The 26,001-nt window shown below is 35.7% G+C and overlaps 1 protein-coding gene across 1 annotated transcript; it reads right to left on the bottom strand.

Moving 5' to 3' along the window:
* Positions 1–1,157: 1,157 nt before the first annotated feature.
* LOC149076941 (SEC14 domain and spectrin repeat-containing protein 1-like) lies at positions 1,158–13,345 on the bottom strand. The gene is made up of 11 exons (XM_089242307.1): positions 13,325–13,345; positions 13,006–13,113; positions 12,655–12,768; positions 12,059–12,230; positions 11,154–11,239; positions 10,890–11,012; positions 9,677–9,799; positions 7,529–7,643; positions 7,205–7,428; positions 4,841–4,963; positions 1,158–1,358 (listed from the first exon to the last, which is right to left on the bottom strand). Exons 1-11 carry the CDS (start codon positions 13,343–13,345, stop codon positions 1,158–1,160), a joined length of 1,410 nt encoding a protein of 469 aa, XP_089098433.1.
* Between the last annotated feature and the right edge of the window lie 12,656 nt (positions 13,346–26,001).

Here is a 26,001-nt window from a genome sequence, read left to right as displayed (position 1 = left end):
CTTGCACATACATTTTTTAGAAGATTTAGGACCTCCACGTCTTCCACTTGAATATCGTTGAGGATTTTATTGCTCCATGCAACACCCGTATTGAATATCATTTTATCTATTGAAAACCGACGCGAAAAAGTCATTGAAAGCACTACACATACCTATATTGCTCTCTACCCTAGACCCTCCTATCGAGAGGGGCCAACATTACATCCATTATTGACGTATCTAAAAACTGATTTTGTGTCAGAGCCAATATTATCTGCCACTCTAGATTCAACTTCCTTTTTACTATCCCCTATCGTTTTCTTCAATGCTCTTCTTTTATCAGTAAACAATGATAGGTCACTTCGTCCACTTTTATACTCTCTGAATGCTTTTTTCTTTTCAAGATAAAGGTTACGCACGCTATCCGTAAACCATATGGCGCGCGATGTACACACACGCTTTTTTCGAACAAAGGATATGACGTCGTGAAAAACAGAAGATAACTTCATACAAAATTCTTCCCATTGACTTACCATCCCGACTGATTCCAACCGGTCTCTCTTTGAAAACTTCTGCGATTCTTCTCTCAAAACATCAAAATTAGTTCCCCGAAAATAAGGAACCAGTCTTTTGTTATTAACCTTACCCGAAGAAAACTTACAGAAAATTAAATTTTGCATATCATTACATACTCCATCTCTAGTAAAATAAATGACGTCTAAAATGGGCACGTTATTTCGATAGTTTTTCTAATTGAAAGTATGTTTCTGTCATCAACGGTTTATAAACCAGTGTTTCCCAACCTTTTTGATATCGTAAACCCCCGTAGTATAGGTCAGTGCTCCGCGGATCCCCTACGATGCTAGTTAATGCTCTGCGGACCCCTGCAGCGTCAGGAGGTAAATTTCGACGCCAACACCCCCTCCCCCATGGCCATAAAATCCAAAATACTGTTTTTATAATTTTCATATCATAAAAAATTTAATAAACTACAATTTCACGACACAAATTGTGTCATTCATGCAAAGGTAGCAAATGAAGATGATATTGCGGACCCTTTACAAAGTGCTCACGGACAGACGGAGGTCCGCGGATCACAGGTTGAAAAGCACCGGTTTAAAAGATGAAAGGCGTAAGGACTTGAACTTACACCCGGATAAAATCTTTGATATTCATTTTTACCTGCTGACTCCCGCTGAAGTCTGTTTATGCTTGTCGCCGAGAAGTAATCGCATCATTTCCATACAGATATCCATGTCATTTTGGATTTTCTTCCAAGCGCTTCTCTGACAGTGTATCACATAAACCTTACGGATTCTTCCATGTAAAATAAGGTTATGATCTAATTTCTTCTTAAGAAAGTCTGTTCTCTTCAAAATCTAAGGAAAAAAGATGTGCATTGCAAAAAAAAATCACATAAATAATTCATAAAATAATTTTTTATCGTGAGAGAAGGTTTCTTATTGAGTAATAGAAACGGTGATTTTTACTTTGGCCAAGTTCGATTGCAACTTCCATGCCAGGTCGAGTTTTTTGGTTCGTTCATGAGAGACCTGAAGTAAGGCCTGCCAAGCGAAGAAGAGCCTACTCGCAAGTCGGGCGTTCCGTTTCAAACTGTGATTGCTCTTCCAGCGAAGTTGCGAGGACATTCCCAACAGTTTCCTTCCGCAATCGTACGATTCCTTTTTTTTGAAGAAAATACATATGATATAAGCGCAACAATTAATTCAATAAAAAATTTTAAGAATGCGGGGCTTAAAGGATTTCAAAGACTTTCATTTTTTTTTTTTCTGTGAAACCATTGCAGTAGAACCGATATAGTCAATATCAGACATCCTTGGGACCAAACATTTTTTCCGCTAAGAGGGAGTGTCCGTTATCATATTAGGAAAAGATTCTATAGGGAAAATACAAGCAAATTGAAGCCTGTTGAAGTAATTCAAAAAAATGTTAACGTGGAGTGGGGGGAGGGGTTCTCTCCTAACGGGGAATGTGAGAGGTTAAACTACTAGACAAGGATAGGAATTTGACACTGAAAATATCCTAAAATATCAATGAAATTCGGTTGCAACAGCCAGAGGCAACATCAAATAATGCAGTTTGTGCTCATTTTATCTGTCGCGATAGCAAAACGTGAAAAAAAAGTTATTAAACTGCATAAGTTTACTAATTAATAAACAGTTAAAAGTTAAGTGTCGCTCCAAGGGACATTAAATGGTTGATATGATTGCTTCTGGGTGCCTTTGCTCCTTCGAGCGGCCACAGTGAAAAATGCTGTGAACACTAATTGTGTTTCAGGGAAGATGCTAGTGACCGGATTGATTTTGACGGTTGACAATTTTGAACATAACTTTTAATAAACCTGTATTAACGTCGGGGGAGGATTTAGGTTTGATAGGGTCCTAAACCAGGGGTAGCCAACAAGCGGCACGCGTGCTGCTAGTGTCACACCATTTTATCAGGAATGGCACGCAAACACCCTTCAAAAATTGAAGGAATTCTATTCCATTTTTTTTAAACAAAGAAATTTTCCCCAACTTTTAAACAATATTTTTGTTATGAAAATAGTCTTACAGGCTGTCAAACCTATAATTAATATAGTAGGCACTCTCAAAATAATAACTATATGGCGACTTTCTGTTCAATGCATTTCTGTTTGGTTTTTCATCTTTAGGCATAGTTAGTTGCTGGACGTCCCATGTATTTTGGGATAGCCTACATAAGGGATATGCATTGTATAATAACAATTACATTAAATATCCATGAATTATTGGGGGGGGGGGGCGGTAAGCCTCTCACAAAGTTTATTGGGGGGGGGGGTCCAAGCACCCTTAGTCTGCATGGTTCCGGGGTCTACGCCCACCATGGTTTTAGGTAATTGAAATAATGCTTTCATTGTAGTTTACGAATTGGTCATCACAGCGTTACGTATTAGTAATTAAGTCTATTCACTGACTATTAATGAAAATATTATGTAATTAAATAATAATAATTCCCTACGCGTTGTATCTCTCAGTAGATGACTTCCTCATAGAGGGGTTGCGGCACATCTCTAAATGTCAGTTTTACCCATCTCATCCTGTCTAGAAATTAATTGGACGACACCCAAAGATTCTCTTCTCTTATATGAATGTAAGATTAAAAAAAAAAAAAGAAAAGTGTTGCCGAGAGCGTGAAGAGTCGCAGTCTTTTTCCCTCACGATATTATCATTTCACTTCGGCGATAGCGCGGTTTATCGACGTAAGACTTTCTAATTTTGATTCACTACCATCATCATCACGCGACTGTCGAGTCCTCGAGCAACTAGATCCTTCCTTGGAGGCGTGGAATAACTCTCGCTAAAATGTCATCGTTGTCTTCGAAAGAAACAAGTGTTCGACGACAACTGTTCCATCTCATTTGTTGGATTGTATGGCAAGAGATAACGTTTACTGTAATGACTGAGCCCAGGTACTTCATTAATTTCCACTGTTCCCTCTTTAATGGCAGGCGATACAATAGGTACGACAAGGTCTTGATATCTAGGTTGTGAAATGCACGTTTCAAGTAAAAGTCATCTCAAAAATTGGTCAATGTTATATGACGGAATATTTTTCAGCTTGCATTCTTCTTCAATCATTACCCTTCACGCATAGTCTGAAAAATTGATGGCAGATGGCCTCACTACACATAACTAGCATTACACAGTGACAAATTTCTCGTTAGGTTCGCGCACATTGCAACAACGTGCCAATTCGTTAGAAATTCCGCACATTAATGTGAGCGGCGTTCCTAAGAAGGTTTACGGCAAGTCCAAGGCATGCAAACGTACCCTCTGTTTTGGGTCTGTAAATTTTTTTATTTATGTTTCTTTGGAGTCTGCAATTTTTTATTACTTTTTGAGTCTGAAATTTCTATTCACGTTTATGGGTCTGCAATTTTTCGATCACGGTTTTAGCTTTGCAATTTTCATACATTTTTTTGGTCTGCAATTTTTTTTGTTTAACTTTTTGGGTCTATAATTTCTCAATCACGATTTTTGGGTCTGCAATTTTTTATTCAGGTTTTGTTTCAGTCTACGAATTTTCATTCACGTTTTTGGGTCTGCAATTTTTTTTTTGTGTTATTTGTCCATTATTTTTCATTTTTCGTTGATTTTTTCATGAACTTTCGTGTAGAATTTGATGCAAATCTGATTAAATCACATAAATATCACATACAGATTTGTGATATTAATTTTTCATATAAGTAAATTTTTATTAACCGTATCGATTAGAGTATCTTTACAAATAATGAAAGACGTATTGATATAATTTTTTTTTAATCCTCACATATTCCCAAGGGACCAGAGTGATCCGTTCAGGGAATTTGTTAGTGTTAGTATAGACATCCACACCCGAACCGGGATTCGAACCCGACCTGCGCAGTCAGAGGCTAGCTCCCTAACCATTCGAAGGCCAGGTGGCAATTTTTTTTAATAGTTTATTGAGAAAGAGAAAAAAAACAAAAGAAATATATATACATGCAATATTCTATGCAAGGGGTCGCTTTCTGTGATCAAGGGATTGTTTTCTGTGCAATTAATCATTTAAAAACATGGTAAGCTCCGTTGTGATCACTTCTTGTTGTCACCGTTGTGTCTCTCTTCTATAAACTAGTGATACGTAAGGAAACATGGTTCGGGTGAATTTCAAAAAAGTTACTGATAAGTTTAAAAAGAAACAAACTGAAACACTAATTCCTCACTTTCACAAAAAAAAAAACAACTAAATAACGTTTCGAAACCCTGAAATATGAACACTTTTGCTTCATACTGTCTGGAATAATGTGGATATATCTCTCTTCGTCTAGTTTTACATGGGTTAAGTATTATTTACTCACTCGAGCAGTTTTTTGCAGTTTGATGTGGTCGGCTAAGATTGATTCAACTTCCTTCGAATCATTTCCGAATTGTCTCGAAGCGTTTGTCACCACTTCTGTCAAATCATCCAACCAACGGATTGCCTAAAAAACAACTAAGATAATAAGCAATAAAACAATCTTAAGTCCTTATAACAATGTATAAGTGATATTATAGAAAATCCGCCAACACAGTTAATTTAATGTTTTAAAAGCCATCAACATTCGAAAATATTTTTCATTGCATTTTGTATTACAGTTTTTTTAGGACTTTTTTCTGAATTTTTTTTTTAATCTCTAAAATTGAAATTGTCTTTTCGCTGTTGCAGAATATACAGGGTGTCCCATAAATCCTTAAATACTTTAAAAATGCATAGTTATTCTTAAGAAGTAGGCTGTTACTGGCCCTTACATAAGATTTTCATTATGATGTTGGTGGATAAAGCACTATTGGTAAAGATGTTTTACCCCTGTCACACGAATCAACGGCTGAAGCTTTATGAACGTTTCGGACACCGAAGAGATTATAGAAAGGTTCAGGTCCAGCATTATGTTATTTGCTTTCATGCAGCACTCTCTATCGAAATAAATTTGAAATAATTTTTTCTTCTGTACGAAAAATTAACCCCCCCTCCCCGTAAGAATAACTTTCTCACAAACCGCATTCAAATTTATAAATTCCTTCAATTTTTATGAATTTTAAAAATGTTTATGAATTTATGGGACACCCTGCACTATAGGACTAACATACCGTATGCTCAAAATGATTGATAATCTATAGATATTAAGTGGAAATATATACATATATATATATATATATATATATATATATATATATATATATATATATATATATATATATATATATATATATATATCATTTTCATTGCTTTATTTTTTAAACTCGAAATTTCGCTCTAAAACAAGCGTGTTTTGAAGTGGTTAAGAACTTTAGAAAAGCGTATACGAATATATGACAGTTACGATAAGTTCTGGCACAAAATCAAACGAAACGAAAAAAAAAATTATAAAAACAACTGTACTTGTGTTATCCAGTTTAAAGATAATTGATTAACTGGAAATAATTTGGCGAAGGTGTGTAGAACGTTGTTTTCTTCCTTTTTTTTGGCTAGTAATTTAAAGTTTTACAACAAACTCTTACTTGTGGCCAGTCAATAACCTCGTTTTAGTTGTTGTTTTCACCATTTGTCTTTGTCAAAGAAGAAAGTCTTATTTTCCGTTCACGTTTGTTTGAAAACATCCACGAAATGTCAATTCGCGGATTGTATTATACGATTCCTGATTTTGTTTACCCAAATACTTTTTAAAGCCATCTACTGACATGAGGGTCTCTAGTATAACATTTGTGCCTCTAGAAGATAGTTGAAGAAAATCAGCATGTTATTTTCTTTATAATATTATTTCAACCCCAGACTTTTCTTTCAGGTGTATGTTTAGTAAAGCTTAGAAATATGTTTGTGTTTCTATCTGAATGCGCTGAAAATTCCTTTTATTTACAAATGCAATTAAAACATTACTATACAGGCTGTCCCAAATTGTTAGCACAGCGGGTATTTCTGCAACCGTTGTTTTAAGAAACATACTGTAATGTACTTCCAATTACAAAAAGTTTTCAAATGAAATGTGGTTACTCAAAATGTCTTAAATTTCCTAAGGGTTCGTATACATAGAAAAAATAAAAAAGTTAACTTTTCATCTTGACTGTGAGCAAGAACTTCCAATAAGTGAAACGAATGTGGCTCTGAGAAGTCATTAACAAAAATTGTATATTTTTAAATGCAATATTAACGGTGATATTTGACTTTAAAGTCTTCAGCATATTTATTGCAAATGATTGAGGATGTTGTTCACAAATCGCGAAACATAAATTCGAAGTTCCAAAAATTCTGTTATTGACCAAAAACGTAATTGTTATTATCGTGAATGAAAAAATTGAATGGTGAAGTTCATTTTATTTGTGTACAGCCCTTAAAAATATCAACTTTTGAATCAATGAAGACTTCTCAACTCAGTGATAAGTTACCAAAATATAGTGATTTTATATATTTAATATCTCAATAAATTACAAATTACTTTTCAGAGCAGGATCTTCATTGCAATAATTGAAAGTTTTAGCACACGGAAACTGCAGAAACTTATTTTCTCTATTTCTTCATGTACACGACCCCTCAAACAAATTTTGAGGTTTCAAATAACTGCTGGTCATTTGAAAACTTTTTACTGTTGAAATTGTTTCTAATGTCAATGGTTGTAGAGATATCCACTGTGCAAAAAATTCGAGACAGACTGTATAAAAATGGACTAGAGATTTCAGTTTTCATTCACCTCGACAGTTCCACTCTCACATTTCAGGATTTGCCGCATATACTGGAGTCTGAGTCGGAAGAATTCCAACTCATTGGATCTGAGATCTCTCTGAGCATCAACGAAATTCAGCCAAAGGCAAACGTGCTCTTGATGTCTGTTCCTCACGTCCATGGCAACTCCTGATTCATGTACCATATCGCACAGCTTTAGGCCTTCAGAAAGACAACCTCCAGAAAGTGAAGCTGTAAAAGCCCATGCAGACTCTCATTGAATGATGAAAATAAAAATATCATGTGTCATAGTAAAAGAATTGCTGTGAGAAGCGTAAACAAATAAGCTTACTTAATTGCTTCAGCTGTGCACTGACTTCGTCTAACAGTTTTTCTACATTTTCTGTTTCTTCGCTTTCTTCGTAGTCATCCATCAGGAGTTTGACGCCTTCGATAAAATCTACAAACTATCCGGACAAGAACAAGAATGATCATCATTGTGTCGTAAATACATTTTTTATACACAATTCTTACTTGTGCCAAATTTCCAGCAGCGCATAGTTATTCAAGGCACTCAAAGTACGATCGAAATTCGAGTCTTTTGTTTACAAAGAAGCAAACAATGTTTAAGTATTTTCAATTTGATTTTTTAACCAATTAAATTGACATTACCGTAAATTTTTCTTTAAAAACCTGTGCCTACCCCCCCCCCCCACAAAATTTTTGTTAGCTGAATTACCCGAAAAATGTTTCTGTGTAATTGTAATTAAAATTGTTTGGTATAACTCTAGTGAAGAATAACGGATTTTTACTCTATTCAAGTATTGGGTTTGAGTTATTGTCATATGTTATCATCCTGTTAAGAAGTACAGGATGGACAAGAACTCCTGGGCACATTTTAAAAATTAATAACAAATCAATCAATTGACATAAAAAGGTGCGGTTTTTGCACTAAAATACTTATCATAGCCTAGTTTTTTTTTGTTTTTTTTTTTAAATTTAAAAAGAAGTTCACAAATTTCAGTCGCAGGTAACGCTATAAAGTGGAAACTTGACATAACACATAAAATGCAAACAAACAATGCAACGTTTTTGACAATTTACGTTATATAAAACTACAATATTTCAACATGAGCACCCTTTCACTCGTTTAGGTGATTAGATGTAGCCCGAGCTATACATAAAAAGGGCTCTCATATTGAATGCGATATTTTTAGATGGCACAAATCGTCATATAAATTAATTATGCACTGGTTTTGTTCCATTTTGTGTGTTATGTTGAGTTTTTCGTTTTACAGCGAAATTCGAGAGTGAAATTTGAATTTTTTAATTTATCAGAGATAAAAAAAAACTCTAGGCCATGATAGGTATTTTAGTGAAAACCACAACTTTTTATGCCAATATTGGTTGATTTCTTGTTAACTTTTTAAAATGCGCCCAGGACTTCTCGTCCACCCTGGATAATGGGTTGGAACGGTTCCAGTAGCGTCGGAGCCTGGGTTAGTGCTCGAGCAAACGCAGTATTTTGTGGCATGGTGCCAAGTACCAAAGCCTCCTAGATACTACTCTAGTAGGCTTTGCAAGAACCCTCGGGATTCAGGAAATTAAATGTCAGGAGCGACAAAAGTGTTTCTAGACCTGTGGGTGCTTTGCTTGAAGTTTACGACGAATATTTTGTTTTCTGAAGTGATTCTCGGCGAAAGGCTGCAACTACTACTTAACCATACACATCCCTCTGAGAAATTTCTAATGAATCGGTACATGCCGTAACGTATGTTCTGAGTATATGTGTGGTCCTATCGTATTTATGTTTTCAAAGTCACGCATGTTTCATGTGCTAATGGTGTTGCATCTGTCATTCATATTTCGAAAATTAAATGGCATATGCCTGGATTTTTCGTGTTATGTAAGTATTGTGTTAAAGGTCTGCCTGCTCTCTGCGGGGAGACTTTTTTAAACTAGAGACCAGCTCGCATTCGCACCCCGACATCGGTAGTCAGTGCCATTACTAGGACCAAGATGTTGGGGAATGTCACGCTGGTATTTCAAGGAGCTCTAATACAGTCATTTTGCTGCGATTGTAGCTACCTACCTGCTCAAGGACAAGATGGAAACTCTGGGAACATTCCAGCAAACTCTTCCTTTTCTCCATGTCCACTGCAAACGAACTGAGTGAGCGATTAAGTTGGTCTCTGGTCATCGAAATGTCTTTGTTATAGTGATGCTGGACGTTAATCATGCTATCCGCCTGCCTCATGAGTGTGGAAAAGCGTGCATATATATCCTAACGAGGAAGAAAGGAAGAGTCACGATTCCAGATAATACGTCGTTAAAAAATCAGCGAAGACTTTTATCAAGAATATTATAAAAAGATGTTAGCATATAATACCAGACATAAATTTTTCCGTATCATAAAAACGGCAGGAGACGAAATCTCAAAGGAATAATCGGGGGAAATAAAATAACTTTATACTGAGAATAAATGCGAGACAGCACTTACCGTGCATCGCACGATCAAACTGTCGTGATCCTTCATAAGCTGCGCACATTGTCGCGTGTTATGACCGATTTCGTCGTTCCTCTCGGTTAAAATCACTTTCAACGGTTGTAAATCTCCAATGACCTGAAGAGAACATTCAATTACAAAAACTTTTAGATATATCTGCTAGATCAGTGTTCTTCAACTTTTTTCGTAACTGCTGACCGGTGGAAATAATTGGCAGACCAGCAAGAAATAAACAGGGTAAAAAATTAATATTAGGGCCAGCAAAGAAATTATGCCGAGAAATACTTTCCGGACCGGCAAAAAATATATGAGTTTGAGAAATAATTTAAAGACAGGCAAAAATAAATTCGAGAAATAACTTGCGCAGTGCCGTGCATCGTTGACCCGAAATGCAGAGCATGAGGCCCTCATCTATTCTGTCGTTGCCTCAATTCAAGGGAGTTTTAGTTCAAAAATGATAAAATTGATTACTCATGAGTCGGTCAACTCATAAGCAGTTTGTATAGTCAACTTTAAAATGAACCAGCAAACAAGTGATAGAATGCGGAATGCGAGGACTATAACAGCAGCTTACAGAACTAACTGGTTTAGATCAATCGTAAAAATGACGAAAAATAAACATATCATAAAAGAAAACTTTTACACGTGTTGACGGTTAAGAAAAAAAATTAAAACCAATATATATATATAGACGTATAATATTTATTATATTTTATACCCATGTAACAGCTATATGAATTGGTTGAAATGTTTCATGGACCCGATAGAAAATTCCTATGAACCGGCATGGTGGTCCACGAACCAGTGGTTCTAGAAGTCCGAGTGGCGTGATGGTAAGATGCTCGTCTACCACCGTAAAGGTTGCTGTCCCGGGTTCAAACCCCAGGGAGGAGGATATAGATAAGATCTTTTCCCTAACGAACTTGAGGCGAACCACCGATAGACAGCGCCTTCATTTCCAACCTATCTCATTAATGGCAGTAAATTGCGATATGGCCAGAGTTGGTGAAGTACTGATTTTAGAACACTGAGCTATATAGATGTCGACATTAAATATACGATTGTTGGATTGAAGCATTTTCTTTCCACGCGTTTCTTTCAACACGCATTACTCGGATTCTATACACCAATGCAAGTTGATTCAAAAATTCTCATCGATTTTAAATAGTCCTGAACACTTAGAGACAAATTTAGAGTAATGACTCACGGATTTCACATCTTCACAAAATTTTGTATACTGGATACCATCCTCTAATAATTTCTCCTTGCCGTGCCACATTTCTTCGAAACTCTTTTTTTTCTGACGGAGCTCGTCACTGAGACATTGAAGCTGACCAGAAAGTAGAGAGAAACATGAAATAAAATCTTATTTAGAAATTATCATCCAATTCAAATATGCTTAATCGATGATTAATAAATTTAAACGAGATTCCTCAAAATTCGTATTTCACTAACTTCAGTCAATGCTAACCTTCATAACATCCGGTTGGTCCAAGACCTCGTTCAAAGGAAATCCTGAATACGGATCCGTCATGAGATGGGTAACCAATTTTTCCCCTATTAGAAATATATGCAATATATCTGTATAGTATCGTATAATTCAGTACGAGAATTTTTCAAAAAAATAGAAAATTTAATAGAAAAAGAAAAGAAAAAAAAAGTAATATGGAATTTTTTGAGTAAGATGTGGCTAGAGCTTAGAAAATAGTAGTAGTAATAAATAGTAGTAGTAGTATAAAGTAGTTTAGCAATTCATAAAAATTGAAGAAATTATATATTTGAATGCGGCTTGCGAGAAAGATGTTTTCGCGAAAGGGGATTTTTGTTTTATTACAGAAAAATAACGTAGTTTGAATTTTTTTTCACTAGAAGGTGCTGCACGAAAACAGATTACTGGAAATATGCAAATCAGAGTCCTATGAAATGTATGGTGTACGATAACAGCAGCTCATTTCTGAATTTTCCTGTTACTGACACTTGAGTTATATTTTCATTGTGATGTTAAGCACTATTCGTGAAGTTGTTTCACCTCAGCCACGAATCACCGGCTGTAGTTTCATGAACGTTTCGGACTCACAATAGATTGAAAAAAGATTCGGGTCCAGAATTCTGTGATTCGCTTTCGTGCACAGCACTCCCTATTAACATAAATTTGAACTAATTTTTTTTTTTTCTGTATCAGAAAACTAATCTTCCTCAGTGAGAATAACTTTTTCGCAAACCGCATTCGAATACACGAATTTCTTTAATTTTTATGAATTTGTGGGACACTCTTTAACACCTATTCAAAGGCATAACTTAGATTTTGTAAAAAAAAAAAAAAACGAAATCACATATGATGAATCAATTATTCATTTCAAGATTCGAAGGGATTACCGTTTGATAAACACTCCTTCAAGGGCTCCATCGTATCGTGGTATATGACTAATCCCTCCTTGATTGTCCGTTCAGCTTCTCGTGGATTCGGGTTCAGAACCAGTAAAGTACCGTAGGTCACATCCAAATGCTTCATGACAGCTGACATCTCCTTGGATTGCCTTTCAACTGCCTAGAAATAAAATTAAAATACTCAAACTTTCGCCCGACCAGAAATTGTACTAGTTATAACTTCCAGACTGGCATAGAGATGTTTTTTTGTTAAGCATAGTAATGAAAGTTGATGAGAAAAAGTCACTTTTCACTCATGGGGAAAAAAATACCTAAATATCTTCAGTTTCTCTCAAATAGCATTTGATATCTTACTTTTATAAAGTACAATGAATTAAAGAGTAAAATGTGCATTAGAAATGTGCTAAGTACTCTCTCAATCGTCCTAACTTGGACCACATACTGATAAGATCACTCGCAAAATAAGGTCAGAAACGGGATGTTTTAAAAAAATTTAGGGTAAGATCCGATTAAAACAGGGCCGATTGAGAGCCACTTGCAGTGAAAAGTTGCATGCCAAACAAATGGGAATGCTGCATTCTTACCAACTTGTTCAACAACCAATACTCATGCTCGTAGTTTTTCGTTCCACCAAATTCTTCAGTCAGCTCCGATAATTCAATGTACCTCCGTATAGTACTTTTCTGGACAAAACGGTACTGTAGGGTATAAGGGAAAATATACTACCCATTATTCCATACAAAAAATATATAATGTCAGTGGTAAAATATATTTTACAAGTTATAAGAAACTCAAATGTTCAAGATATAATTCTACAAAAATTTATATAAATCAAGCTGTTCAATATATTTTTTCAAAGAATGAAGAGTGAGAGATATCGAATTTGCACATGCTTAGAAAAACATCAGAAAGATGAAAAAAAAATGCGAATTTACCGACAATTTACATCCAGTCTCCGAATATGTTTTGCAGTTCGCCGATATCTTTTTACGACATCTACTCGAAACTAGCACGTAAATATCACCAATGCAATTAGCCTTTTCCTAAAGTGAAATCAAACAGAAAAAGTGCAAGTATTTATGGTAATACTGAATCGGCACTAATGGACTTTTTGTCTGAAATTATAAAATTCTAAAAATATTTCTAAGTATAAAAGTTAAGTAAACGCTATGAAAAGTAAGTAAATTTGAATTGAGTAATAATTCACATAAATTGGTCATTAATAAAAATTGGTGAAAAATTCAAGTTACATACCTGTAGAACTTTATAGACCATGCCGAACCATAGAGAATCGCTCATTAGACAATCGATCAAAACAACCAGTTCGTCTTGACGATCTTCAAATCTAAATTATCATAACGAGAAAATTTATTGACAATTAGAAACTAATTACTAAATACAGAGAAACCTCGATATAGCGACCGCCTGCGGGTCAGCCCGAGTGGCGTGGTGGTAAGATGCTCGTCTACCACCGTGAAGGTTGCAGTCATGGTCCCGGGTTCGAAACCGAGGGAGGATATGGGTAAGGTATTTTCCCCAACAAACTTGAGGCGACTGCCGTTAGACAGCGCCTTCATTTCCAACCCATCTCATTAACGGCAGTAAATTGCGATACAGCGATATGACCAGAGTTGGTGTTTGGTGAAGTAGACTGTGGATCAAGAAAAAATATCGTTGTAGAGAGGTTATACACCGAAAGGGAGTATATATATTATAAAAAATTAACATCTCAAATAATAAATATCTTCACAACATCCAGTCTTCCGTATATCTTGTATTAACAAGTGAAGAGCGACATTCATGTCATATATATTATCATCAGCTGTCACTAGATTCAGGGCATTTATTCTGAATTGTCGTTGTTAGATGCTTCATCCGCAGCAAAAAATTATAATATTCATTACACGAGTATAATGTGATCGCAAGAAAGGGCAAATGAATAGAGCATAAACTTAAATGTAAAGAAGTGCATGGCTCATTTTGGTTCGAACAACCCACGTTTCACTTATGAGTTGAATGGTGTTATCATTCTGGATGCGACTAGGATCACACCGATCTGGGCATTCTTATTGATGAGCAGCTCAGGTTTTCTGAACATGGTTTAGCGGTGGTCAAAAAATCGAATAGAATGCTCGGTTTCATTTTCAAAAAAGGTCTCCGCATTTTCCTAAAGCCCATTCTTCCGCTTTTTCGAGGCTTAGTCCGCCCTGAACCGGAGTATGCCGTAAGGTCTAGGAGATCATGCCTGTACTTGGTTAAGGAGGTGCAGAGTAGAGCTACGCGTGCTCTCGTTGGTACACAAGGCTTGAGCTATGGAAAAAAAAAACCCCGATTTCTTGAATATGTTTACATTAAAAGAACGCAGGTGTCGGGAAGGGGGGATATGATAGAAGTGTTCAAAATTTTCAACGGAATGGATAAGATGAACCATGAATTATTAATACGCCATCAATCGGAAGCTTCGGCTAGGGACACCAGTATTGTTTAGCAAGGGACAAGGGTCCAGGTTGTGTTGTCGCGTGGAATTTTCCTCTAATAGGGTTGTTAATAAACTCAATAGCTTGTCTCCGGGACACGTGAATTCTAACACAATTGCACGTTGAAAAGGAAGAACGAGAAACAGTGGGATCGAGAAGCTATTCATACTCAGATTAAGACAGCCATAATTTTTTTTACGGGCAGCGTATCACTCATCAGTCTTTTTTCTTCAGTGATATGTGCTTTTAAATTGGGTTGCTGTCTTTGGCAATATTTGACATCCATATTCCTATGGGCATCTTTTTTTCAGCCATCTCGTTGGGTAATTTGCCTGTTGTGGCCTTTGTGCTTGTATTTGAATTTGATTAATAAAATTCAGTTAATTGTTCCCTTCTCTAAAATGGTTTATCGCGCAACACTTTTGTGTATTACAAACAAAGCAGCTTTACAAAAAGTTCAACAGTGCAAAACATCGATGCTATTATATAAACATCCTTGAAAGAAAAAAAAAAACTAGTCAGGAATTTCAAAAAATATATTGAAGGTGATTTTGAGCGAAGTATAAGAAAATAATCGTTATAGAGATATTTCTCGTGGTAAAGGATATCGTTGTATCAAGAGGAGTTTAACATTGGACTATAGGAAATTCCAAACAAGATTTCAAAAAAATATATCGTTGTAGAGAGATTTATCATTGTATAGAATATCGTTGTAGCGAGGTTTCACTGCGCTGAAATTTAATAAATTTATCGAGTTTTATTGGAAGATAAGAAAGAGTAAAAATCTCATAAAAACCTATAATAAAGCCAAATGAAATCCAGTGTGGCTTTCAGATCTTCCATACGTTCATAGATGTCATTCTCTGGATGTGGTATCGACAAGATCAGCCTCTGCTTCTTGTCTTTGCCACCTGAACAAGAATTGGAATTAGTTGGAATTAATGTGACGTCTACATAAATTATGATGAAATATTAAATAATAATATGTTATGAAAGTTTTGTTTTTTTATCATTCTAGCTGCAGAAATAATCCACTTATACCTCAAGTAAAGAATTCAATAACCGAGGGGTTTTTTTACGATAATTCAAAAATGCTCCTTTGCCCCATTTAAACCGCTCACAAAAAAAAATATATTTTCATTATTTTTTTTTTTCGTTATTTTTCATTAATTTTTTTTTAAAGTAATAATATTTACACAGAAGAACTTCCGTGGGTGGATTATCCGGGAAGCTGATTCACCGAGGTAAAAAGAATTCAAAACTTGTAAAGGTGAAAGAGGACCGAGCATTGCAATTATTGCTCACATTACGTAAATTTAAAGCTAATATTAATAATACTGAAAAAAGTGATATTATTTATTGATTAAAAGATATTATTATTTAAATTATGATTATTTGGTTAAAATATGATAATGATAAGCAAAAAAACCACCTTTTAATCAATAAACCAATTTCTTTATGCCTGCTGGAAGGACTTTTTAGTCCCTTAAGGTCACAAAGTGATTGTTTGTATTATATGTGTATGTATGTATTTGTATATTGTATTTTTGTATTCGTGTATTGTATGTTTGAATTTTTGTTTATTGTATGGTTGAATTTTTGTTTATTGTATGGTTGAATTTTTGTTTATTGTATGGTTGAATTTTTGTTTATTGTATGGTTGAATTTTTGTTTATTGTATGGTTGAATTTTTGTTTATTGTATGGTTGAATTTTTGTTTATTGTATGGTTGAATTTTTGTTTATTGTATGGTTGAATTTTTGTTTATTGTATGGTTGAATTTTTGTTTATTGTATGGTTGAATTTTTGTTTATTGTATGGTTGAATTTGTATTATATGCTTGTATTTGTGTAATAAAAAAGAAAACAATGATAGTCTGTAAATGACGTCTCTAAAGCCCAAATTTTGTCACTTTAATTGCTGTCCTCAGGACCTCAGACTTGAGGGAGCGCTGGAAAAAGCGGACATTTAGTGATCCTCTTCCCCCCTCATCACCCCCGGATAATCAAGGTTCTACTGTAATCAGTAGTTAGAGCTTGGATTACATGAGCTAAAAAAAGTGAAAAATATGCACTAAAATCACCGAAATATGCACAAAAACATAATGAAATATGCACATAAACATGATGAAATATGCACTAAAAAGCGCTGAAGTGTGCACTAAAAAGCTAAAATATGCACTTAAAATGCTGAAGTATGCACTAGAAACCTGAAGTATGCGCAGAAAAATGCCGGGATATACAGTACAATGAAATCAAAAAATACGCGCGAAATATGGAAACAAATCTATCTATCATATGCTATATGGCACCAAAAAAAAAGTATACACAAAAACAAAAAAATGCATTTCAAAGTATCAAAAAATGTAAAAAGATTCATTAAAATTGTGAATATATATTGTGCATTTAAAAATACCGAAATGTGCATAAAATGAAATTTGTGCCTAAACATTTCTCTAATATGCTCTATAGGGCATGTAGGCCCTAAAGTACAAGAAAAATATACGTGAAATGAAAAAATATATACATGCATTTAAAATTGTTGAAGTTTCCCTAAAAATGGAAAATACGCACAAAAATTAAAAACAAAAAAAAATCCATATTAAAAGCACTGAAGTATGACCTAACCTAAGAGAAAAGAAAAATATACAGTAAAACTAAAAAATATGAGCAAAAAATGAAAAGTACATGCATTTGGAAGTGCAAAAATATGCATTTAAAAATGACTAAAAGTATGCCCTAATATGAACAACACTCAACAGCGAAATATTTTCTTGAAAAAATTGAAGAAATTTGATAAAATTCGAAGAATAAAAGGTAAAAAATAATCTCGAAAACAGTAGTACCAATGCGATTAATATAGAAAAAATGCTAAAAAATGGGCGTTTATTCTAAAATTCTAGGAATTTTATGCATTTATATGCACTAACTATAAAAAAAGTGCTAAAATATCCAATCGCATATGCACTCATGCATTTGCATATGACTCTAGTAATCAGACACTTTTCTGTTAAATCTAATGATAATAATACATGATGAGAATGATATAATACAATGATAATAAATTCATACCTGATATATAGCACAACTTCCTCCTCAAAATTTCAGCTATCTCAGATGCTTTTGGACCTATGAAGATTGATATTAATCTGAACAAATGCGTAGATATCATACGAATGAATGAAATGCGGCAAATTAAAAGAGATATTTCAAAAATATTTTTAAAACCTGGGTGTGCATTGCGTATTCTGAAATTTCAGGGAGGAAAATTTCTTTTGATTAAATCCTTGGTAGCTGATCAGCCCTTATCACGTACCAAAGGTAATTTCATTTTTTTTCCCTAATGAAAACTCCTTCAGATGTTTTTCACCAAGTCTATCGATTTTACAGGAAATCCAGCGCATACATGTTACGACAGCGGTTTTCAACATGTGAACTCGAAAGTAATTTTTTTGCAAGTATACACATGAATGCTAAATTCTATTGGTAAAAGATGAATTCTATTGCTAGGTGCCAAATTATGTAATGCTAATTATTATTAGATTAAAATCTGTTATAGATTAAAATTGTTTTATTAAAATCTTTAATTCTAATGCTAAATGCTGAATTCTACATCTTAGTGCTAAATTCTACTGCTAAATGCTGAATTCTACATCTAAGTGCTGAATTCTACATCTAAGTGCTGAATTCTACATCTAGGTGCTAATTTACAAATACAATACAAATACAACGCCACAACAGGCAAACTGCCCAACGAGGTGGCTGACCCAAGAACATCGTGGATCCCCGAGCCCCTACCAACTACTGCTACACCGCACATGCACCCTCCCCCCCCCCCCCCGCGGAAACCCCCATCGAATCGGTACATGCGGGAATGTGCGTGTACGTGTAGTGCAACCTGACGTAAAGTTTGTTTCTGTGTAATGCTTGTTATGTGTAGTGCTGTCATCTGCCCCCAGTTTTTACTAACTATGAGTGAAGTGTTATGGTTGAATGATTTACCGTTGTAGGACTGTTGCTCACTGTGGCGAGACTTTTTAACGGGGAGATCGGCTCGCATTTGCGCCTTGAAGTTGGGAACCACAGAAAACCAACTTCAGCCGACCACCACTGTGGGGTTCGAACCCGGATCCTCGCATCACGAGTCCGGCACTATAACCACTCGACCACCACAGCGGCTATTTCTATTGCTAAATGCTAAATTCTATTGCTAGGTGCTAATTTCTATTGCTAAATGCTAAGTTTTATTTTGCTAGGTGCTAATTTCTATTGCTAAATGCTAAGTTGTATTGCTAAATACTAATTTCTATTGCTAAATGCTAAGTTGTATTGCTAAATACTAAGTTCTATTGCTAGGTGCTAAGTTCTATTGCTAGGTGCTAAGTTCTATTGCTAAATGCTAAGTTCTATTGCTAAATACTAAGTTCTATTGCTAGGTGCTAAATTCTATTGCTAAATGCTATATTCTATTGCTAAGTATTAAATTCTATTGCTAAGTATTAAATTCTATTGCTAAGTATTAAATTCTATTGCTAAGTATTAAATTCTATTGCTAAGTATTAAATTCTATTGCTAAGTATTAAATTCTATTGCTAAATGCTATATTCTATTGCTAAGTATTAAATTCTATTGCTAAGTATTAAATTCTATTGCTAAGTATTAAATTCTATTGCTAAGTATTAAATTCTATTGCTAAGTATTAAATTCTATTGCTAAGTATTAAATTCTATTGCTAAGTATTAAATTCTATTGCTAAGTATTAAATTCTATTGCTAAGTATTAAATTCTATTGCTAAGTATTAAATTCTATTGCTAAGTATTAAATTCTATTAAATTCTATTGCTAAGTATTAAATTCTATTAAATTCTATTGCTAAGTATTAAATTCTATTGCTAAGTATTAAATTCTATTGCTAAGTATTAAATTCTATTGCTAAGTATTAAATTCTATTGCTAAGTATTAAATTCTATTGCTAAGTATTAAATTCTATTGCTAAGTATTAAATTCTATTGCTAAATGCTTAGTTCTACTGCTAAATGCTTAGTTCTACTGCTAAATGCTTAGTTCTACTGCTAAATGCTATTTTTCAAAAATTTCTCTCATTCCCGATTTACTTCGACTTAGGTATAAGAAGAAAACTTCGGGTGAAGGAAAATTTTTAACACTAAAATACGGAAAAAGTTCTGGGGCCGAGTAAAAACTTCGATTAAACAGATATTCGAGTAATCGGAGTTCGACTTATCGCGAATTCACTGCGAATAGAAAAACACTTTTGAAGGGTAATGTGTGTATATATCAGGAAAACTTACGTGTTTTATAAATGTAGCGCATGACCTCAGTCCCACCAACATATTCCCGGTGCATTTCCCGAGAACGAAACTAATAAAACAAGCTTTCGAAGACTAGCGCCAGACTGACACTCAATGTGAAATAAAAATAAATAAACTTCCACATGAGATGAAAAGAATAGAAATACGTGCGTACATGGGAAAACAATTCATTCAAACTGGTTTCACATATGAATGGCGGTCTTTTTTTTTCGCATACACACACACGTGTAGGGTGTGGAACGGGATATCGGTATTTCGGTTTAGGGTTTCGGTCATGCCACTTAACACTATACAAAGGGTCCTCACGAACAGCTCTGATTCATAATGGAATGAATTCCATTGGCAGGAGGAGAGTCTCGCATGGACGATCTTCTACAGTATAGGCAGACAGAAATAAATGGCAACTAGCATTTTTTCAGCAAGCTCAAATGACCGCAACATCCTCTCCTTGTCTAATGATTTCTAATGTCTTTTTTGGTTACTTTATAGACATGGGACGCAATAACAGCAGTCAATATTCTTTACTCGTATACAAGAGATAATCTATCCGTGTTGATTTGAAGATTTTCAGTTTTCGATTCTGCAATTTTAATACTGGACCAATGGCACCCCCAACCACTTGGAGCAGGGCCTCAGGAACGGCTCGAGCTTACCTGCCAAACCTCATGTGCCACTCCTAAAGGTGACCATGGCGGGAGGCTGACAGGGCTCGTCTTGGGGAGATCTCGAGATAAAAACCTGATTTTTTTTTTCAGAAGCCGCACACCATTGCAAAATAATCTTGACCATACATCCCGCTTTTTGAAGTCAGATTCTACTGCTTTTTGGCCCAGATTTATTTCGTCGTTCTTAACAAGGCCAGATTACTTAATCCTCAAAACAGCACTTATCGGTGAGCCATCATCACTTATACACTTACCCTTTAAGGATGATGTATAACTGGGTGATTTTTATTGAATTTATTTGAAAGGTGTTTCTCTCTAGTGATCCATGGGCTGGGCAAGTGAGAAGACAAATTTTTACTTTACCTTCGTTTGGCCGTTCTGGAAAAAGTACTAGGTGAGTTAACCACAAAATGTACACTTGCCTCTTGTGGTAGAGTGCAGGGACGTATTACAGGGACTAAATTAACAGCTTTTGGGCCATTCGACCAATTGCATCGGCACGGAGAGCCGTTCAGAAGGGGTACTAAATCAGAAATGAATTTGTGAAAAAAGTCTCATTGACCTAAAAAAGTAAAGAACTTATTTCTATTTGCGATGGAGGGGCACCAAATCAGAAATAAAAAGGCGATACAAAATTAAAGGAAAAAAAGTTTCTTTTTGTCAGGAATTGTTGGGATAAGTTGTGAGGGAGGGCCTCCAGCCCGGCGTCTAACCTTGTAATTCTTCTTTTTTCACGCTAAAAATTAACTATAGAAGTGAGTCAATTGTATTGATTGAATATTTGTACCATTATATATGTCTGTTGCTTTCTGTGGTGAGACTTTTTAACGGAAAGATCGGCTTGCTTTCGCGCCTCGAAGTTGGGAACTTCAGCCGACCGTGGGGTTCGTCACCATGACCACTAGACCACCACAGCGGCTATTTTACTTAACTAGGGATTAAATTGTATCCCGAACATTGCTGCCACCGAACGGAACGTGTTGTGTGAGTGTATATGCTTGGCCCTTTACGTATTCATGTTTTAAAAGTAATTTATGCTGGTTTCGTGTTGCACTGGTGTTTCCATCTGCTTTCTATATTTTGAAATGAATATGGCAAAAACCCGAATTTCCATGTTATGTAAATAGTGTATGGAAGATCTGCCCGTTTTCTTTGGAGAGACTTTTACGAATGGGAAACCAGCTCGAATTAACGCCTCGATATTGAAAACCCACAGAAAACCAACTTAGATCCTCACGATGAGAGTCCAACACTGCTTTTACGACCGAACGGTAGCATGGAGAACGGATAGACTTTCTTTCTTTTAAAACTAAGAATAACTACGGTCTATGGCAAATTTACTACCAACTAAGATGTGCCGGATGTGTGCATGAGTATATTTTTCCAAAGCTGCAAGTTGTTCTTCACTGCCTGAATGTGTATCTAGTGTTTTACGCGAATTTTAGTGCTGCCGTCTATTTCCCAAACTATGAGTAACGTGTAATGATCCAATATTTGTACCGTTGTAGGTCTGTTGTTTCCTGTGATGAAACTTTTCAACGAGCAGATCGCCTCACAGTTGAGATTAACGAAAAACCAACTTCAGTCGATCACCACTGTGCCACCGGTGGGGGTCATCGGATGAACTACTACTCAACCGTACAGGCAACCTCGTCCACATTCCTCTACGGAATTTCTAACAAATTGGTACATGCTGGAATGCGTGTTCTGAATGTACGAGTGGCCATAAGTACTTATGTTCTCACAATTGTGCTTGTTTCGTGCTATTGCAGGTGCTGCTATCTGTTTTCCATCAGATAGACTGCAGATTTTGAGAATAGATGGTTGAGAAAATCGGACAAGAACGGGAAAAGGGTGCAAAATTTGTATAGCCCACAGCCGGCAAAATCTATAATACACTATTATAATCGAAATTAAGAATCCGATTTTTTCCTTTTTTTTTTTGTATTTCTACAGTATTTCATTTTATTTATCTTTTATTGTCAATTTTATTTAGTTTTGCTGCTGAAAGTAATTTTTTTTAGAGTTCAGGATTTGAAAATTGTCTGCCAAAAATGCTTGGGTCTAGAGCTCATCAAGAAGATCCTGACTAAAAATGTCACTTTCGTGTGCGTAATATTTTCGGAAGAAATTAAAAAAAATGCCCACACATAACACGGATAAGTAGGAAAAATACAAAATTCACAAGTTTCTAATATTTCATAATGTTCATGATTGAAAAATGTAATTCGTACCTTTGTCCATGCTTCAAGAAATTCTTCAGCGTCAAGAGAAGAGGGACTTGACGGATCAATATTCACTATATGATACAAACTACAGTTTCGAACTTTTCTTTCTTGTTCTCATGGACGCCAGAATCAAGTAAGGTGGTCTCTCACTATAGCAGAGGTTTGTCACACTTTTAGTATCCTAAGTTACATCAAGAAATGTATCCTATTCGTTGCTACTGGAAACTTTTCGTGTACATTTTTTGTTATTCTTACAACATACATACACCCGAAAAATTTCTTATGTATCGCACTCTATTGAACGAATTTTTATGAATATCACTTCATTTTCTCCACCGGTTTTTTCTGCATTCGCGAGTGAAATTCAGAAGTTTAAAAGTTTTTCTGAGATTTCTGAAATCATATGTAAAGGAAAAACAATACAGTAATTTCTTTTTAAATCAGTTAAATTTTTATTGTATATCAATTAATTTTTTTACCTCAGTCCAGTGGTTCTCAAAGTGTGTGTCGGGCTGCTAGGGGGCGTCGCAGTGATCTAGTGACATTCGCGACGTAAAAGTGAGAGAGGCGTATAAGTGAATATCATTAGCTAACTATATCTTTGATTGGGAGTGCAGAAAATCGTCTTATAAAGCCGGGATTGCAATATAAAAGTTTGATAAAAGTCCCTTTATAAGACTTGAAAATATAACCAATAAACCTATTGAGATTACATTCTTTCGAATGTAACTGATGCGCTTATTGATTGAAGTTTTCAACTTTTATAAATGAACTTTCGTAAAACTTTTTTGTGTGATCCCGGCAGAACTGAGAGAAACATTTCAGATAGAAGGTATATAAGTAAGGAGATTGCTATATTTTTGTTTGCGGGTTCATGAATTATTTTCCCCATCACTGCAGATCTGCGAAAGTGCTCCATAAATTTTACAGGTCCGCAAAGATTAAAAGATTGAAGAACACTGGTTTACTGGCGCACTCACTTATTGTTTGATATTAAGCACTAAGTAGTACCTACCACAACGTACCTACAATTTAGTTCCATGTCTGCTGAACTTTGGATCCATATAGGATTAGAAAATACCAACCAACGATCAGGATCACAAGCTCTGCAACGTGAACATGGGCGGGAGGGGTATCTGCTCCCTATGCCGAATGGCCCTCAATGGCGAAGGTGTAATGCATATGCACGGATGTAATACGTATGCATATAAATATAACTCAACGTTCAAACTTTTAGGTGAGTTAGAAAACACGAAAGCAAAACAGAATGACATGGGAATGAATATCATTTTTTTTTTGTGCGTAACTGTGGATGGTATGCTTTGAGCCTCGTGTAAATTATCGCTAAATAGAGTTTTTCCACCCATTACTGGCGTCTCATTTCTGCATCTTTGTTTATCCTCTAGCTGATCAGGTTGGGGTTTCCTGCCATACATTCCTACGTGATTCTGTTTTGTTTTCTACCTTCCTAAAAGTTTGTACGGTGAGTTTTGAATCACCTTGTATATATATATATATATATATGAATTTTGACATCATCATCACATCGTGTGCCCCCCCCCCAATACTTTCAAGTCCATCTCTGCCTATGGTCATGAAGAACTATATTGCTGAGAGTAATTTAATTCGTTTAATAATGATCCAAGGCAGAAAAAGAAAGAATAAGAACAGAACGAACCTTAAAATTCAAGACTATCCTTCAAATTCTTCAATTAGACTGATTAGATTGGAATTTTAAAATTGTTTCAGAGTTGGCATTTGTTAATTCCAAAATTTAAAAAAAATCAGTCAATGAATCCTGTCACATCTGATCCATACCATTGCCGTTTCAACGCATAGTCCTGGGGCTCAAGAGGATAAGGGGGGGGGGCCTCACAAAAATGACAACTGGTTGAAATTTCCAAAAAATTTGCCAGGTAAAGCCTCAGAAAAATCACTTGGCCCGGGGACCCTCTGTGCTCTAAAGACGTCCCTGATCCAACCTGGGCCTAGTCTCATAAGGCAGCGGATCTTAAACTTTTGTCATTTTGTCACACGTGGCTGGCATGGGCGGGGGGCTGCCCCCCCCCCCCCCAGAGTCAAACGTGGAGTCGACTGATCTAATGTATATATGTATAGATGAATTGACATCATCGTGCCCCCCCCCCCAGCAATAATGACCCTGCCCCCCAGACTTCCAAGTCAATCCCCGCCTATGGTGGCTGGCTTCCCAATTCTTGACTCATCTGTGGCTTTCCAGAATAGTGTACTAGATGGGGGCGCACACTTTAAGAAACACAGCCATAAGGTTATAAAATATCAATCGCCCTTCCCATGGGGCCCCTACAAGGGTGGGGCTGACAAGGCTCCATCCGGGGTGGGGGGTAGGTCGATTTCTAACAATATCTGTTTTTCACACTGTAAACTATGGAGGGGGGGGGGGAGACCCAACAAAGATCCCAGCCCAGGGACTGCTACAGCACGTGTGAGGCCATGGTCCATCCTACCCACCCCAATCTCGTCGCAACTATGAAAATTGGTGATTTTAAACACGTTGCCTACAAAATTGCTCTTTCACATGAACATTATATATATAATGTTTATATCCAATATTGGATCATCACCTCCGCATCCTGAAGCAGCACCTCTAGGCTGGGATCTTTTGCGGCCACTCCCAGACCAGACTTTCACGGCCCCATTTATTATGAATTTTTTAATAAAAAAATAATGAAAAAATCGTGTCGGGCCCAAGGGCTGAAGCCCTGTCGCCTTCACCCTTGTGGGGGACCATGCATTGGATCAATGATTCAGACCAATATATATGATAAATCAGACAATTTTAATTAAAAAAAAACCTGATGGCACTCATATGGCACACATGGGGGGGTTTGCACCAAAAATTCAAATTTCTTACAATACTTGAGAATTTTTTTTTTATAGAAACTAATATACTGCCATCTATCAGCGTTTTGAGAAACTGCAGTAGTTCTTTAAGCCACCAATAGATGTGAGCACGGGTTCCATGTGTTTAATTCACCCAGCAGTTGATCTTTCGATCAATAGATGACAGCACAATTAAAAATAAAAATTTCAGGAAACAAAGGGCTATCATCTATGAACAAACCAGAGAATTGTTTTTAATTCATTCATTTATTGATAACAGACTGCAGAAAAGAACTCTCCCCCCCCCCCACCATGAAATTTTTATTAACTCATGAAATAGCACGAGATATCACAACCACAACAATGAATA

This window comes from Pholcus phalangioides, unplaced genomic scaffold, assembly GCF_987345545.1.
Source record: "Pholcus phalangioides strain wild (caught in Gottingen) unplaced genomic scaffold, Ppha-v1.0 ptg000015l_1, whole genome shotgun sequence".
Lineage (NCBI taxonomy): Eukaryota > Metazoa > Arthropoda > Arachnida > Araneae > Pholcidae > Pholcus > Pholcus phalangioides.
This window is presented reverse-complemented; position numbering and strand designations above follow the sequence as displayed.